Source organism: Anser brachyrhynchus, assembly GCF_964034855.1.
Source record: "Anser brachyrhynchus genome assembly, chromosome: Z".
Lineage (NCBI taxonomy): Eukaryota > Metazoa > Chordata > Aves > Anseriformes > Anatidae > Anser > Anser brachyrhynchus.
Genome location: NC_137697.1, coordinates 19480534 through 19499604, shown reverse-complemented (window position 1 = coordinate 19499604; position 19071 = coordinate 19480534). Strand labels below are relative to the sequence as shown.

Sequence of the window (19071 nt, the reverse complement as noted above, 5' to 3'; positions counted from 1 at the left end):
AAAAAAAAAAACACCACACTTTCTTCCCCAGTATTTCTGGGTCTTGCTTGGATAACTAGGCCAAATAAACAAGCAGGTAGAATGAAGAATTGTGTTGATGAAGGAAAACATGGATGAAAAAATAAAATTTGAGATATAATTATAACTAAAAAGAAATTAAATACTTATGTGCAAAAATAAAAATAAGATGATCTTGGGATCATAAGTGCTTGTTATGTTGTTGCAAAACCAAAAGCTATCAGGACCTAATGTGTTCAAGAACTTCTTTACCTAGACAGCTTCTTAGTGTCCAGCAGATTTTTTCTTTGAATCAGAGGACATGAGCTTATGAGGAGCAGAAGATTTACAGGAAGTTTATACAATGCTGTGTAAACTGTACTGAAATAATTTGCTGCTCTTGCATAAAGGCACTGCCAAGGAACCAGCAAGAGCTGCAGAAAGGCCAGTGTGGAAAAATATTCTGTCAATTCCAGACCCAGAGGCAAGTAGCATGTGTGCTAACAACCTTTTGTTTTTACGTAATTACAGATCAGCTGGCCATGAAAACAACAGCAAGGAAAGCACACAAGGAAGTCTGCACAGAAATCATGTGGGAGGAAGCAAGAACTCACTTCGGTTTCAGGTGCTGCATATATTCCCCTCAATGCCTCAGAGCTTGCACGTGTTGTTGAGGTCAAACTAGGAGCAAAAGAAGATCGAGTCAGAACATTGGCATAAATATAAGCCTAGAAGGGTGATTTTTCACCATCACAGGAAACATAAGTAGTCTACTCCCACGCTTATGCATCAAGCACTAAGCATGTGAAAAGTTTCTTCTGCATTAGTAGCAGCCTGCAGCCGGACAGAAAGCCACCAACCAACTCAGACAACCTTAAAAGTAGGTCACTTCTGAAAAGTGGTGAATTCATCACCAGCAGACACCAGCAAACAGCTCAGCACTCCAATTTGCATTTCAGATGAGATCTCCCCTGCTGTGCATAACCAATGCTTTTATATTAACTTCGCAGCCATCAATTTTACTCAGCATTCATAAAATGCTTCTCTAAAGGCTTTGCTAGAGAAGAAGCCTGTCACTGGCAGGAGTCAGTTTTCAGAAGTAGTTTACCAACTGCTATTGTCAGTGTTCCAGTTGCAGAAAATCACCTTCCTGCATGACTTTAACTGTCTGGGGGGAACCCTTCCTAGTTTCTTCTGATTAGAAATATTTCTTAGCCATCCAGCCTTCCCCTCTCAGGATGTGTAAAGAAAATTTCCCATTACCCACAAAGAGATGTGTGTTATGCTTTGCTGTACACACTCATCCTTAGTAAGCAATAGGTCAGAACATTCCCCTTGATGGCCCTCATCTCCTCAGATAAATGGTGCACTTCTCCAGCAGGCTACCTGAAAGTCATCCACATTCAAACAACACCCTCCTGTTACATTGGAAATACTGTTCTGTTGTGAACTAGATCTATGCAACCAATCCAACATTTGGTATATGAACTAAATGGAAAAAATACCCATATTTGATGGCAGAAGAGACATCATGCTACCTCTTCAGAAAACCTCTCACATTCACTTCAGAATTATTACAGAGTCTCCGTACCTCAGCTCTGAAGTGGACTCAAAGCAGAACCTGCTCTAATACTTGCAGTACAGGCAGTACTGCTTCCTGACAACCCACACAGCCATAACAGTGATACATCATGTTTTTATGATCAGCAATTGTTTTCTCCCCTGGTGTATGGCTTAATTCATTGATGCAAGCTGCAATAATACACAGCGAGCAATGTAACTGTATAGGCACGGACAGATTTTAGAGCAAGACATTTTTGTTAAATCCTTACAGCAGTCCTGCACTCATCAGTTGTTCAAAGGAAGGCACAACCCCTCCCAAGCAGGTTTTTTGTTGTTGTTGTTGTTCTTGTCTCAAAGACAGCAGAAAAAGTGATAGTCTCCTCTGCCCAGACATTACAGAAACCTCAGATACCTCTTTTAGATGGAGCTAACTGCATGAAGTTATTCTTAAAGAGAAGATTAAATGCAGAATCAAAGCTCCTTCTGAATGTTTGCCTTCATGGACAGCTGGAAACTTTCTCCCTCCACCTTTAGATGTGAATTGCTCTATTTGGTTTTAATTCAATGAAATATTTGTTTCAGGAGTTATATTATCTTGTTGGACATTTTTGGCTAGAGCATCCAACCATTCTAAAATTAAGGAGAATAGGAACCTTCTAGCTCAGTTCTATTTCTCACCATTACTTTGCTTGAGAACTGCTATAAGCCTTCATTAGTTAGATGACATTGCATTTGCAGCAAGGTTAAGTGCAGACCCCCAGACTTACCAAGAGTATAAAATGCAGCCAAAGAGAATGGTAGTACCCAGACCCGTAACCAGGTTTTCATCTCCATGCAGGCCTTGGCTAAATTCAGGAACACAGATTGTGATGTTCTGATTGTTTTCATCCAGGACTTCACAGAACAAAAATGAAATGAAAATAACTGTTACCAATGCTCATTTCAGCGCATTTCAAAGGACTGTTCAGAGTAAAGATTTTCAGGGAAATATTTTTATTACTTCAGACGCTGGGTAGACACATTTCAGTTGTTTCCATCTATCTTTTAGAAAAGTCATACAGAATAAATTCTATAAATCTGACCTGGCAGATTCTGTGTTTTGGGGAAAACACTGCAACTTAGTAGGGTACTAGAGCTTCTTATGTGACTAGAGCTGACAAACAAGGAAAAAGACTGTCTTGTGAACTAAGAAATAAAAAGCTGGAAGTTTCCCAGCCCTTCATGCAAGACTACAAAGCCATATAAAACTGAGATAGTATGCACCTGAGATTATAAATTTCTTTGACTGCAGGTGTGCTTTGAGGACAGCTATGAAATTAACAGTCAGAGAAAAGACGTAGCATGTAGCTGTCCTGTCCTCAGATATACAGAAGACCAAACACAAAGAGTTTGGTTGCAGGCAAGATTTTACTTTAACCTTTAAGCAAATACTACTTCTAGGTTCCTGAAATGAAACCAATTTAGTCCTTGCTGTTCCAAGATGTGTCTGACCTTTTGGTGTCTGCTTTGATTCAAAGCAGAGCAGTAGCCTAGCATCACCCTAAAGGAGCTTATTCCAGCTGCACCTTATCTCAAATCAAGAGATTTTCATGCCAGCACTGCTGAAAGCAAACTGTGTTCCCATCGCCTCTTTCCTTCCACTGTATCCCCATTGGGGCAACATAACTGTTTGGAGGGCCAGAGGGCAAAATACAGCTAAGACTACACCCAGGTTAAAAATAAACTTGAAATCAGTCCCCTGACCTGGTTCTATGTAGGACTGCATAAACAGCGTTATCAGCAGATGACAGGGACAACATAATGCCAGGAGCAAAGAAGGGAAGACAAGCCTTTAGGGAACACTTTGGCAAGAGACACGCAGAATCCCCCAACTATGTCCCATCAAGGGATACAGCAGCTGGGCAGGCCACTGTTTGGCAGGCCTTTTAGCTAAGTCTGGCATCAAAAATCAAAGGCACACTGCGATAAGCAGAGGTTCAACGGCCATTTCCTTTTGTTTGCCTTTTCCAACTATGCTTTTTAGATATTGCAAATAAGTATTTGTAGCTTACATTTCCTTTGGGCCTAGTTTGTGAGACAGCTTACTCGGAGGTCCCTGCTTGACGCATGAGTCAAACCAGGTAGTGTGTGGCAAATCTGAGTGACACGGTATGGGACACCTTAGTAAGTGTCAGCTCCAGCATGTGCCACAGTAAAAAGTACCCGAGCCATTATAAAAGTCAGTATCATGAAGCGAGGAGCAAAGACAATTAGGAACAGTCAATTCAGAGAGCCTGAGACAACATGCTTGACGCAAACTCTGCCAAAGGCAATAATCACAGTTGCAATACATACCAGAAGAATCAGAGCATTCACTTAACTACTGAAAGCTTTGATTGTCACAAGTATGAAATAACACAAAACCAATGATTTAATATCATACATCACTTTCTCCCCCATTTTCTTTTAGACTGTGTCAAATCTCATGAGTAATTCCGATGTCATCTAAATGAGTTTCTATATTCATTTGAAAGTGCTGCTTATGTTACATAAGTAAATCTTCCACCAAAACAGTCTGTTTTTTGTTCTTAGCTCTGGAATACATTTGTGTATGTGTCAATGTTCACACAGACAAATGTGAGAGAGAGATTCTTCCCCTCTCTCTCCCTTTTCTTCTGGGCAAGTGTCTATAAAACTTCTCCTTCCTGCCAACGTACTTCTACTTATTGTTGCTTCAGCTTTTCAACACTAAAAGCTCAGCAATAGTAACAAAGGTCTTTTTTCATTACTGATTTGAAATAAGAGAGGTCTTCTGAAAGTGAAAAGCATGTTCCCTGTCCAAATAGGTGAATATAATGATTAAACGGGAAAAGGAAACCAACTGATTTGAACATGTAAAGTCTTGATGTGTTTTTGCACCACATGGGACTTAAGACATTAGGGAAGTTCCCTACTTCTGGTTTGCAACGTGAACTGTTAGAATGTGTGGAGTATGGGAACTCTGCTGAAGAACAGCGTCACCTCAAACAACTGCAGAGTAACTCCAGGTCTTTTCTCAGAATGCTTCCTTTCAAAATGAAAGATGAGCAATAGTCAAGTTTTTGTTCCATCAGGAGTCTAGAGGAGCCTAGAGCTAAGGCTACCTAGCATAACAATCATAGGAGAAAACAAGTGATTTTAGTAACCACTCTGATGGCCAGCAGAGCAAGAAGAGAACAAAGTTGCCTGGGTGCAAGGTACCTACTAATGGTGGTGGACCTAGTAACCTTCTGGATAGATCTGGTCACCCAGCCTCTTCCAGAGGCATGTAACAGCCATTTCCATTTGTCCCAACTCTATTCCCATCATGTGACCAAACATGTTATGTATTTAGTCATGTCCTATTGTATGAGCACGTACACTTGCCATACAAAGGGACAGAATGCAGGGCTCTGGGAAACTTATCAGTAGTAAACAAACTAGAATGACTCTGGTGCAAGAAGTGCAACCCACACACAGTGAGCTGCAGCTCCCCTAGACCAAAGCGTTTAAGGTACAAGGGAGAGCATCCATTGCAGTGTCTCTCAAATGCTGCAAAAATTTATTATCTGCAACTTCTTTTGCACGGGCCAGAGAAGATCAAAACCAGCACTCCTAAATTCCTCACTGCTAAGGTTTGCTAAAGGCCTTCTTGCTTTTAATACGTAGCGTGTCTCAAAGGATTTACATAAAGCAGAAGGTAACTTACTGGTTTCTGGTGGCTTGCTGGATAATGCTGAGAAAGTGAGGTACATGACATAGCAGCTGATAACTCCTGACTGCAGCAAACCAGAATGGGGCTGGCCTTTAGAAGAAAGAGGACAAGAGATTATTTTTGTGGATATTTTAATAAACTGAAAAATAAATTCATATCCCTTAAAGAAAAGCACACTAGTATCTTTTACATTTTACTTAAAGCAGTTCTTAAGTCTTTGAGGCAGTTCAGATATGTTTCCTCTGGCAGGTAAAGAGAAAGGAGCCTGCCCTTTAGTTCTACTGACTGTTTCAGAAAGGCATTAAAGATTCCCACATAAGAAAAGAATCACCCCTCTGCTCTTGCCAAAAGAACCAGCTTTCCAAAAGCTATTGACAGACTGCCATAATCTTTTTATTTGCCCATAATATTTGTTTTGGAGCCACTCAAGTTACTATTTCCAGGTCCAATGTATGCAAGACACTAACAACATACATAAAACATACCAAAGAAGCATGAAATACTGCTGTCAGCTGCTTCGGACCCAAGCTTTAGAGATGGTAAATCAGAAGCAGCCAAAAAGCAATGCTAAAACAGAGGTAAAAGGGTTTTACAGCCTTTGCCTCAACTGTTATTGCTGCAGGAGTTGTGTAAACTCCTCAACACATTACCAGACATCAGCATTTGAGTGTTCTTTAAAGTATAAGTGCCTGATGGCACACCCAAAACATCTCACACCTAGCAGACAACTTGATCAGCAACAGAACTTCATACTGTAGGTAAGGGGACAGGGACAAGAGCAGCACTAGCTCTGAACTATCACGAGCCTTTCTGCCCAGAACATGGCTCGTGCCTCAAGGCACACAACCATGGCAGTACCCGAAAACCAGCAGGAAAAGAGGTCAGCAGACTCACGATTCTGGACACAGGGCGATATGGCTACCAGCGACACGAAGAGGCACAGGCCACCATTGACACCGATCAGGACCTTGTTGTACATGCAGCCCTCTGAGCGTGTGTAGAAGAGAGCCATGAGGACCAGGGCTGCCACAGCAACAGAGTACAAGACAAGAGTGACCAGGGCGAGCAAACCGTTCCACATCTGCTTGTGGTTTGCACCTGCAGTCCTGGGGAGACAGAGACAAGCACCTTATCTTTATCTCCCTTTCCTAAAAAATAGAGTTCTAATAGTTGAATAGTTTATATCAAACACAAAAAACAGTGCTTATGTTCCTGAAGCACATGTATATCACTACACTAACACAGGTCCTTGCAAGGTTTCTCCCATGAAACTGAAAGAAATGTTCCTTAGCATTAGTGTTTTTTCTGTGAAAACATGACTTGTTTGAAAACATCATCTATTGTAGAGACTGATAATGTTATATGCTGCTGCTGGAAAGTCTTCATCCACACATTTGTCGTATAAGGAGATCTCACCACTTCCTACATGAAAATGGGTATCTAAAAAAGCCCAAAGGCTTGCTGATACCTTTCCTAACAGTCAGCATGCTAACTGAAACAAGAGAAGGCAGCAAAGGCTGTAGGGTTAAGAAATGAGAGACAAGACAAGTTGTATGGGGAGGCAGGAGTTCCTGTGTGTATGTGGGAGAACAATTTCAATACTTTAATGCATGATGAGAGGCTAAGGACTAGGGCGATAATATCAAACAAATGTCAATGCCAAAACATGATATATGTGGGTTGATAATGGAATCTTGCATGTTTAGATGAAAACAAACAAGTTAGAGAGAAAGTAGCAGTTCTCATGACCACAAATAAATAAATAAGTCATTTGATGTGCATTAAGCTGACATCAAAAAAACAGGATTTATCAGTTTGTACCACTGCATACAGGCAGTTTCATTGTTACATTTTGCAAATCCAGTTTTATTCTCTTGCACCACTCTGTTTCTTGCCAGCTGTGTTTTCATCCGAAACTGGAACAGCTTAAAATAAGAGATGTTTGCATCCCAACATGCCAGTACTTACTAGAAGCAGAACAACTGAGGTTAAGAAAGGTTAAACTGAGGTTCAGAATAGAATAAGGAGGAAATAGCTCCACCTGGGAAGGAGGACAGTGGATTAAAAAAAAGATGCACAGATCTTAACATCAACTTTAAAGTATCTTTCAGAGATTACATCCACACTACTTTTAAATGCTGTGTTCCTTTGTTCCAAGAAATGTGTTTTTCAGGAGTCCATCAGAATATTACGCAAATGATTACTTGCCCAACACATACCAGTTTTTGTTCCATTTGTGTGCAAACTCAACAAGCAGGATGAGCTGAATAGCAATGAAAAGGAAACCTCCTGTTGCTCCTACATAGCGCCAGGCTGCAAGGCAGAGAGACACAAAATAGGTCAAACTGCAGTCACCTTTCCCTTGAGAGAAAATGGAGTTAGGTCTATCAAGTGAAGCTATTACACAGCTTGAGTATCTCAGGCCCACAGATGTAACAGGTGATTAGACATTTCATCCAAAACATCAGCTCAGCTACCTCAAGACTGAAGTTGAACTCAGCTTGCAATGCACTACACCTTCAAAATAAACCTGTAAGGACATTTGAGACTCCCTAACCTAGAAAATTTTTGTGGAGACAAAGTTACTATACTCAGACAGAAAATACTGAAGCCTTTATTTGTGACTGGTTGGGGGTGGAGGAGGCCTCAAGGCATTCTGGAGAAGTCTAAACGCTAAAATTGCAAGGTACTGGAACCCGGTTCTAAAAAGGGCAATTAGTTCCCTTGATTCTAGTACCACAGAAAAATAAAGGCGAGGCTCATCTGTTTACAAATGCTGTCCTGAGCCACTCCCAAAGAAACCAGAACACTTGGTATTCATTGACTAGTTTTAAAACAGGTTATTTGACTACTTAACCACTGACCTACATATACTCTATTCTATACTGCTTGGATAATTTGGACAACAAATCCCTTGTGTGCAACACCAGGAGTCTGAGAAAATACTGATACCTATCTAAATGCTTAGCAGCTTGTGTTGCTGTACAGTTGCTGTACAGCCTACAAATGACTCCAGGTATGCAGCTGATTTCAGTGAAGAAAACTGAGGAAGTGCATTAGCAAAGTTCATATTTTTCTTCCAGATTAAAAAAAAAAAAAAGGCTTAGCTTGTCTAAGAGAAACAGAATAACAGAACAGCCCAGATACACTACCCTTAGCAGATGAAGCAGAGATTTTTTTTTTCAACTGTACAATAAGTTCATTGTCAGAAAGCAAGCAAAAATGCCACTTGTCTGGTTTTGCTAAATGAAAAAAAAATCCATTTGATTAGCATGGTGCTCTTCAAACAAACAAAAAAAAATAGGATGAAAAAAGGAGGTAAGAAGCTAGCATGCAAAAATACATTAAAAACAGGGTGTGCCTGTGTATTTTGAAGAGGTGGTGTAGGAAAAAGCAGACAACCAACGCAGTGAGTAATTAAATATCTAGACTCTCTGTTATGATCTCCCATTGCCACAGGCAGGACACTGGGGCACGTTTTATGCATCCATCACAGATAAGGCTAGCACGGCCAGAGTGGACGTAATGCTTCAGCCCCCGCAAGCCTAGCACATAATATCCCTCCTCCATGATTAACAAAATGCTAAGTATGGGAAGCCTGGGAAGAAAATTTTACATTTTTAGAAAAAAAACAGGCAAACTGACAGAATGGTCTAAGAATGTTCTTAGGCATAAAATACAGCGCAGGTTTCTTGATAAGAGGGGAAAACCAAGAGAAAACAAAACCGCACAACACCCAGACCCTCTATAAAGCTCAAATTTAAGGGCTTCGTGGAAGACAGTTTAGCAGGATGTGTAGAATACTGCTTTACAGAGAAAAGTCGAGATCTAATTTAGGGATGAAAGCTTGTTATGCTGCATCTCCACACTAGGTTAAACTGCAGCTGAGAAACAGTCAACTAATCGGCACAAAAAAAATCTTGTTTCACTTCTTCCCCAAACACTTCAATTCTTGATGACTTTTTGCCATGGAAAGAGTCACTCACAAAAATGACAGGGAGTCTTGCTTGCTCATGAGTATAACACATTCTACCACTGCACCTTTCTAAACCAAGCACTCATCAGCCAGTAAGGACAAGCACATAGGGCCATCACATGTCTTTGTGGAGAAAAGAAACAGGGATAAGGACCCCTTCACATCTGGGGTATCAGACTGAACCAGTACCAAACACAAACAGCCTCTAAGAGCATGAAGCTGAGGTAAACCTATCAATGGTTTACTTGAAGTGTTTTTTACCGTAGTTTCCCAAAGCAGCATGTTCATAGTACATCTGTCCCCTATATTCTCTTCTCTTGTGTTACTCCTTCCTCTTACCCCTTTGAACACCCACAGAAGATTGGAGTTGAAAGCATGCATACCCAGAGAGCTTCAGTGGACGCAGGTGGCAGACAGACAACTGCTACTTTGCATGACTGAGTCGAGTCCACCCCTTTTCACCCGCCCAGACCAAACAGCTTAACGGCTTATAAGCACCGGGCAAACCAAAGAGCACAAACTCACCTTGGTATCATAACCGGGACTTTTGCTGCCACCCCACAAGAGGCCTCTGAGAAGTAACCCACAGAGACGGCATTTAAACACTTGCTCAGCACCAGCATGCTTGAGCAGTGCCAGAGTGTCTTCCAAAACTGGAAATGCATCGAGCATAGCACTCTGGGCTGGGCACTTGCAACAGGCCACTGGAAGTCTAGTTTTACATTATTAGGTTTACATCACCAGCCTGAAAGATAGCGATATCCCATATTCTTTTATGGTACTGAGGGTTTTCTGCCTGCACGTCACTGCATCCCCCAGTAGTATGGCTCTTCTCCACCACATAGCATGGTCCCCAGCTGCTGTGCTGCAGCAGAGCTACCTGCACAAGCCAAGCTAACACGTGTCTCAGTGCTCTCAACAGAACAATTTCTTCTGCATCACTGTAGTCTCTGCTTCTTAAAGAATTTGCAAGACAGCACTGCAGCTATTTTACCTACCCTCTTGGCTTGCTTGCGGTCAGCACAATGAATGGTTAATCTTTGTGTGTGTGTGGTTCCTCGCCGACCGCTCCAAATACCCCTTCTGTACCTGGACTATACTGGCTTTACTTGAAGTACAGCCATACCCACACTGATCAGACCTTTATGATTTAAGACCACCCCCAATGTAGTACAGAATGAAGCAGCATAATAAAATGAGAAGTCCGTACCATTGAGGAAAGTGTCCTGATCGGGAATGAAGAATGCTCCTGAGCACATTGCTGCCAGAAGTAGAAGCTTAATAAACCAGAATCTGGACAAGAGCAAATAAAAGAAATCAACTGATTATAATGGGAATTAGAGGTCTTCAAAACAAGCACCAGGAGAAATCTCTATTTAAAGCCCAGCAAGAGAAAAAACAACCTTTGTTGACTGATTGCTGTTTAAGTTTGTTTCCACTTGTGTGCGTTATACCTGACAGAAGCAGTGATATCAAAATCTTTTTTCCCTGCCTAGTACTACATGCAACTGGAAAGTAAGCGGCACAAACCGATAAACAGAAGTGGTAATCAAACAATCAAATACCCACCCGTTATGAATATAAGCTCGGCAGCTTTTGCTGTTGTTAATTTTGATGGTGAACAAACAGAAGAAAAAGAAGAAGCAGGCCATTCCAAAACAGACTTTGTACACTGCAGAGTATCCCACCAACTTCTCACACATTTCACCTGCTTGAATTCCCTTGCACATCTGCTCGTAGAAGGGAATCTGAAAAACAAAACACATGACAAACTGTTAGGCAGGACACAGGGCTTCACATAACTATGCATGTGTAAGTCACAGCACCACTGATTTTTCACTGGCCTCATTTAACACTGACACCTTTTGCTGTTGATACCCCTCGGCCTGGATTTAATGCTTCAAGGGACATAGAACAACATAAAACACAAGGGACTGGATCTTTCCAGAGCCTCGGCTGTAAACTACTCCCAGATGGCTCTCAGGTACAAGTCCACCTTGCCTTCCTCCAGCTCTATTGGCTTAAACCATCCCTGCCCCTTACCGCAGGGACCCTCTCCCTTCTTCCTGTGCTTTATAACAACAGACTTTGTTTCAGTAATCCGGCTTACATAAAGCCATACTGGCTGCTGCACCAGCCAAAGAGGCCATGCATGGGGACACAGGGCAGGAAGCTCTGGCTTGTGCTGCCCTCAATGGAAGCGTAGACTGAAGCACACCCAAGCAATATGGGAGCAGTGAGTCCCCTCCCCTCCATTACGGCTTCTGAAAGGGAGTTGTGCCAGTTGCCCTGATTTTATGTTAAAGTAACAGAGAGGCAGGAAAATTCCACTTTTCTCCTGACTCGTTAAATATTTGCCTTTGAGGCTTTGCCCTTGCTGTGAGGGGAAGGCAAACAGCCGCGCGTTTTGGCCTCGGTGTCACCAAGGCGGGCGTGACACCGAGCGCTCAGAAAGCAGGACTCTGTGCACAGGTCCCACTCCTGTGCAGCGCCTTTGTACAGACCAACCTCCCCTTCCCACAGCCAGGGTGTCGAGCAGAAATTGAGGCATTTAATTAAAAAACCACCAGCTGCTTCAAAGAAAGAAGGGCCTTTCTGTGTGCGCAAAGTGCTCAGCCGAGGCTGGTGAGACCAGTTGAGCAACACATCAAAACCTTTGGAGCTGATCACAGCTACCTGCATGGGTAACTGGGAGAGACAGAGGGCAACGCATGCCAGGACAAAACATTGAACAAATAAATAAATCAGGCAGATGAAATGGGAAATCGGGTGTGAGAAAGTGTTCAGCCAGGCCCGATTTTGCTTATGAAAAATATACAAAGATTGTGGGCAACACCATCCTTGAACATTTCCACGAAAGAAGAAAAGATACTCATGTCTACTTCCTTCAGCAGGCTAGTAAGTAAACAAAAACAGGACAAGGGAACAACGAACACGGCTCAACAGCCAGTGATCAGGCAGCGTTCCCAGCCGGGTGGAGAGCCATCAAGGATGCAGGAAACATGGGATCAACACACAGAAATGGATTCAAGCTGCGCCACCCCGAGACGCTCTTTCAGAAGTAACTCAGAGATGAATAGCCAATGCTTAAGAAGTTGCACAGCAATTGAGCAACTGTGACTTAACTCGCATCCAAAAACTTTGGAGGGCTCCTGAGAAACCGGCTGGAGCATCAGCAATGCCTTTCTTAAGCCCTGAAAGGCAATGAAATGTCAGACTGGCCAAATGTGCCAGCACTCAAAACGAGAAAATGGATTGGGTGAAATAACTAAGAGACCTATCTATGCCACAGCAATGCCGGGGCAAGCCATGGGGCCACAGCAATGCCAGGGAAAGCAGCTGGGCTGTCAGTCAACTCTTTACTTGTAATTACCATCAATCAGCACAGATAAAACAATGCGTGGTATTGAACTAAAAATATTTCCAAGAAAATCAGACTTTTTGATATAGATGATAATGCTGATTAAACCGCTAATTTCTGTTAGATCTGCACCAAATAATATTTTGATTACCGGTTTTAAAGAGTAAAACAACAAAAACAGCAAGGAACTTAATTAATTAATCAACTAGCTAGTTAAAAAAAAAATCTCTGGGTAACTGTAAATTAGAATCTTCTTTAATTGGATAGGTTTCTACTGAGGTCTAGAAGGGATTCTTGACCCTATATGTTCTTTTCTCTATTTGGTAGTAATTTTTTTACACAACAGGCTGACAGAAAACGCGTGGATTCACAAGAACAACGGCTTACTTTGTGCCTGCACAAACAACAACGGGCTCAGCCGTTGTGTAGCATGCACAACGCTATACAGTGATAAATGATGGCCACAGGAATAGTCCTGCAGGACTGAGCATCTTTTTCAGAGACCACTGATCCCGAAGTAACAAATCAAGAATAAAAACAAAGACTTGGGACCCCGGCAGATAATGAACACGAGCACAACACTGAGGACAAGAGGGTGGATGTAATGAAAAGGGCATGTTTTCACGAGAGGATAATCTACTGCTGCGAACAATTTATCAAGCTTTATGAGAGTTCTTGATCACTGAAAAGTTTAAAAAGACATTTTTTTCTTGAAAATCTCTCTCTCTGAAATATGTTCAGCTGCCAGAACCTGCCCAGCCTGTGTCATTTAGTACTCTTTCTAATTGCTGGATAGTTTTGCCAGTTGTTAAAGTCACAGATTAATTACTTAGCTGATCTTGATGGAGTGAAGTATTTACCTTTCTCTCTTTAAAAGCAACATAAGTAAATTCCCCTGGCCTCCGAGCAGGGGACAAAGCATTCCAACTGCAGTAACTCAGTATCCATTCAGATAACGTGAATGCCTCTGTAGCTACGTGCACAATGATGTTATCAAGTGGGTATTTTTTTTCTGAGTGCAGTGAAAGAGAAAATGGCAACATCTACAAGAACAGGGTCAGATTGCCCCGAACTTGCTTTGCCTTCGGTGCGAGTGTCTGTCCTCCTAAATTACTGCGATGCTGCAGCGAGCTGATGCAGCTGTGTTGTGTCCAGGCTCCAGCTGGCTGGGTTTGGGACACTCCAAGCTTGGTCTGTCTGTGCCCAGTCCCATGAATGCAGGAGGGCAGAAAATGGCATCACAGGGCAGCAAGAAGGAAGAATTGTGTAGAAACAGGCCTGAAGAGCCAGAGAAACCAGAAAGAGACTGCTTTCCACATGGATGTCCTCATCCAGGAGAGGGTGGAATGTGTCAGGTGAAATTTGTTATAGAAATGGAGAAAGCATTAAAAAAAAAATCATGTCAGTAGACAGAGAGTGGGGAAAAACGATGGTAAAGCCACTTGTCTTGAACAGGTGGACTGAAGAAATAAAAAACAATCTGACCAAAGCATGCATCAGCTTGCATCCATAGCTAAATTCTTACCAGAAATAGGTAATGGACAGTTTCTTTAAAAAAAATCAGTTTTGGCAGCAAATTTAGATTTTAACATACTGTAATGGATTTAAGGACAAAGATATAAACCTGGCTGAGGAAACAAGTCTGAAAGCATGCTCTACATGTTCTACAGAACATGTAACCACCCAGAACTGAAATGCTTTCACACAACTGAATTAGTTTTCACTGGTATTTGCTTTTCTGAAATCCTCTTTTCCGATTTTCCTTTCCTTATTTAAATAAGGCATGGATATTTTCAGGATGAAACCACAAGTTTTGAAACAGCTTTGACATTAAGAAAAACATTTAAAAAAATCAAAACAGTATTTTGACCAACTAGAACAATTCTTTCCCTCCTCGTGTCAATTATCCTTTCAAAGCCTGCAAAGCAAGGTTACGCTTCAACAGAATGTTTGAGGGTAAAGCTGTAGCTGACTTTCAACAGAATAAATGGAAAAGCACATACCTGGATCAAGGCACAGAATGGTTTGGGTTAGAAGGGACCTTAAAGACCACCCAGTTCCAACCCCCCTGCCATGGGCAGGGACACCTCCCACCAGACCACATTACCAAAGCCCCATCCAGCCTGGCCTTGAACACCTCCAGGGATGGGGCATCCACAGCTTCTCTGGGCAGCCTGTGCCAGTGCTTCACCACCATAGAAAGCCCTGGATCCTGATTTACTTCCTTTTGGAACAAAGTCAGATCTCAACACGGTCTTGTGTAACTGTATGTTCGCCTCTTCTGCCTTGCTGTCCCCATCGCTAAAGCTCTCATGTCTTGATTGATGTTGTATCCTATCTTTTGCCTTGATACATGACCTTGCTCCTCTGAAATCAGTTCTACACGCTCCAATTCAAACTGCTTTCTTAGTAAGAGCCAACCACTCCCTCCCTATCTGCTTCACTCCCTATCCACTCCCTCCCTACTGCTTCTCGTTTTTTCCCCAGAGATCAAACAGAAATGCCTTGGTTTCTTTGCACGTTTTTTCAGAATTTAACTCTCCAAGTTCTCGTGGTGTCTCATGAGCTCAGAAGCAGATCAGAAGATGGGGAAGAAGTGTGAAAAGAACAGAAAAAAAAACCTCACCAAAAAGACATCATCTTTTATTTGTTCAATTCTTTAGGCTCACCACAAAAATAGATCATCAAAATACTGCCAATTAGATTAGGAAGCAAGGTTTTGAAACCATAACCAGATACTGTACAGGTACTGTATCCTCCCACTGACACATGGCTTCGTCTGCCTGCCAGCTTGGGGGAGGAGGTGCAACCTGGGACACTGACTTGTTTTTCCAGACATGTTGCAGGGCATAGAACAGGTCCTGACTCTGGGCTGGCACCTGCAGAGTCTGACACCTCAGAAATGGAAAACCTGTCTTAAATGTATTTTAACAGACTGACAAAGGGGGGCAAATGAATACTGCTGGACAAATACAAACATATTTTTTAAGTCTTTCTTTAAGGTGCTCATCGGAGATGTACATTGCTGCTACTTCCTCTCAAAATAACTTCAAAGGTCCAAAGGCTACAGTGCTACAATAAATACTTTTAGGACTACTTCAGACTTGGGAACTTAGCGCCAATCAACAAAACAACCGAAAAAAAACCTTCACTGACAAGGATGAGATTCCTTTCACTTAACATCAATGTGATTATTTGATTTCTAAACAGGTAAAGCAGACATATTGTTCCCTGCCAAGCTGATGGTTCCACAAAGCACTGCACTGAAATATTAAATGTTACTTTAATATACAAATTTAAAAAAAAATCAAATTAAAATGAATTAAAATTCTGTCCCCTTTCAAGAAAGAGAGCATGAGGTCTTAGAAGCATCATGCAAAGTATTTGCTTACAGTTGTGCTTCAGGATCTAGGAGTGCTCCACAATCCAGCCAAAAGCAAAGGAATCACTAAGTGACCACCATTTTCAAAATACAGTTCGTCATTGGGAAGCTGAGACCAGTTAGTCTGGGTAGATATTTTGAAGGTGCACTCTACTACAACTGGGTTGAATTAGCTTCAGGAGTCTTTGAACTTTTAAACAGCCCAGAAAGTAATTATTAAATTAGAGAGCAGAAAAAGAAAGACTACTTTCAGATGGTTCATTTCCTATTCAAAGTCACCAAATGCGCTAAATTAAGAAGGCAATTATCTTTCCACTTCACACTAACAGCTACTCTTTGTGCCATTTCTTCCTACATTGAGCTTTAAAGGCTACAAACTGGAAAAGAAATTTGGCAAGGCTGAAAAGCACGTTATTGAAGGCTGCTTGAATCACTTTTCTGTTGGATAAGGAGAGAGGTTTTTTTTTTGTTAGGGATACAAGCTGCATTAAAACCACACTACTGATGGAAAACGACTTTATGAAATTTGGATACGAGCATATAGTTTGTCTTCCACATACTTTAGTTCCTTGGATTATTCACTTTATTGCCAATCTAAGCATCTAGTAAGTCAAAGTAATTCCTGGCAAGGAACTTCAGCACACACATATTGAAGAGTTTTTAAGTCACAGCTAAGGGATGAGCATCTTGTCTGTACTGAGCACTCTTACAGGGCTGTCAGCAACTTCTGGTGATCAGGGGTAAGAAGGCAGCACTGTGATAGTCCAAGCAGTGTCATATTAAATAAAAGAAAATTAGTAAAGAATGTACAAAGAGGGCACCATGGGATGAAGGAAAGGTCACTGGCACAGAGCACAGAAACCCTCAAGATAGCCCCTGCGTAAGCCTCTTGTTTCATCTGCCTTGCAGGCACAGGATGTTACCACCAGCTTCTGGACCCAGGATGCTGCAGAGGGATGTGTTTCACAGGTAACTGAAAGTTAAAGCAGAGCATCAACTCAACCAGCAACAAGGAAATAAATAGCCTTAACTGCGCACCCACTGGCACTCCCCTCTTGGGAGAGAAAACACACAACAACTAGATGCCCACATCAATCAAGGCCTTCTGATCCTCCAGGGCAAGCACAATGACAGCCTCAAAGCAGGCCTGATGCCAAGTTTGGTGCAGAAAAGTTTCAGTCCCACATTACTTAATTTTAAAAAATTAAGTAATCCAGCCATTGTTCCCTCTACTTTAAAGCAGACTTATTTTCTTGTAGTTTGTAGGGGGTGAGTGAGCCTATTTGCACTACTGAGAGCAACTTGGGTGGCTTAAGAAACGAAACCAAAGACGTGGAACAACAGGTCTAGTGTCTGACCTCAAGCAGGCAGAGATTTAGCTCAGGAGAGTTACATATTAAGACTCTGAAAGAAACTTGGGTTTTATAATCTAGTTTTAGCCACAGATCCTTTCATGCTTTTGAAGCTTTTTAATTAAGAAGACAATTAGAGCTGAACAATGTCTGCTGTGGTTAGAAGCCATGTGAACATGATGACTCAAAGCACGCTGAAGAAAACCCCTTGTACAGAACCCACTGCACTGAAGTAGTCTGTCACATAACGCCAACACAGAATTAATATTATAAATGCAACCGTTGAAGAGCTGTTTTCTAATTGCTTTTTCTGGTACTAACCTAGTTACCAGAGATGAACTGAACATTCAACTAAACCAATTTATGCTGCTACAAGCTGTCTTGAAACTACCCACGCAGAATACCTGGGGTGGGTTTGCTGGAATGGGTTTCTGCACAACAAAAGAAGAGGAAGGCTGCTAGTCCTGTGATCCTTGACTCTTCCTGTTGTGAAATACACTTGAAGGCTGAGCAACCGACAGGAAGAGAGAGTCTGAACATGCACTATCCTCCTTGTCTGGGTCTGGAAGTGAGTGGGTGGAGGGAATCGACTGCCCCTTCTTGAGCAAACGCCCTTGTATATGAAGAGACAGAGAAGGAGCCCCGTTTCCCTTCAGGAGCAGCGGTGGATCTCTTACTTACGCGTGCTTTCATCTCGTTAGCTACCGTCGTCGACATCATGACACAGCAGATGATGGTCACCAGGATGAAGTAAAGCGCGTACATGAAGCGGGTGCTTGTTGACTGTTTTATCTTGGGGCAGCATCGGCAGCACAGGGAACAAGCGGCAGTGCCACAGCAGCAGGCCAACTGGGAAGGAAGACACAAACACAAATCATTCTCTCTTCACCGCTAGGTTTCTGTTGCGAAACTCACACAGGGAAACTGGGTGACTTCCTGTAAAACTCCAGAGTTTCTTAAGTCATCTCTTTCCAGCATATCAGTATTTAAGTGGAAGCAGACTGTCCTGTTTATCCAAAGTCACTAGGTCCAAACACACCAGTTTCTAGTTCTCCCACACACTAAGGATGAGGACAAGGAGGAACTGCTCCTGATTTCCTAGCCCTGCTCTCTGCCACCCTGTGCAGCTCACGGCCCTAGCACGTTCCGCCCAACAGGACAGGCACTGCGATGATCAGGCTCTACTGCCTGCAACGGACACTTCCCCTTACATGGTGAAGAAACACATCTGCACAAGAAGAGCACAGCCTCCAAATCTGTTTGCTTTTAACACAGAGACAAAATGAATTTTGTTCCTGGGACAAACTGGAGATGGGTTTTGTTTCACAACAAGCCGTACGGATCCATTTTCAGTTAACCAGAACCATACTGTCCTGTTTAAGGTGCTTTTCTGGTATGTATGTACATATCCACCCCCACCACCCTCATTAGTTGGCTACGGGAATTTATATGCTATTTAAGACTTAGAGCACATTAAAATGCAGGAAGGAAAGATGCTTAAGCAACATTTCAGGACAGTCGTGCTTGAGGCTTTATAAAGAGGTAACAACTACAAAAACAAATAAACAAAAACCACACAGGCAGTTCTAAATATCTTGAGCAATAGAGAAAGAGCCTGGAAATACTTTGCTTGCTGCAAACAAAGCAAAAAACATCTGAGCTTGAAAGACCCAAAATACAATGGCACAATCTTATAATGAAGAAAGCCAGAGAAGAAATTCCTATTTA

The 19071-nt window shown here is 42.1% G+C and overlaps 1 protein-coding gene across 2 annotated transcripts in view; it reads right to left on the bottom strand.

The window, feature by feature from the left end:
• Positions 1 to 19071, bottom strand: part of SERINC5 (serine incorporator 5) — a 40865-nt gene that overhangs the window by 9584 nt on the left and 12210 nt on the right. For both annotated transcript variants that reach the window (XM_080573129.1, XM_080573128.1), the window contains 8 exons: positions 18025 to 18192; positions 10818 to 10996; positions 10459 to 10541; positions 7492 to 7585; positions 6167 to 6378; positions 5267 to 5362; positions 2328 to 2454; positions 612 to 678 (listed from right to left, as the gene is read on the bottom strand). In XM_080573129.1, the coding sequence (XP_080429255.1) occupies positions 612 to 678; positions 2328 to 2454; positions 5267 to 5362; positions 6167 to 6378; positions 7492 to 7585; positions 10459 to 10541; positions 10818 to 10996; positions 18025 to 18192 (1026 nt within the window). The remainder of the gene's footprint in view (positions 1 to 611; positions 679 to 2327; positions 2455 to 5266; positions 5363 to 6166; positions 6379 to 7491; positions 7586 to 10458; positions 10542 to 10817; positions 10997 to 18024; positions 18193 to 19071) is intronic.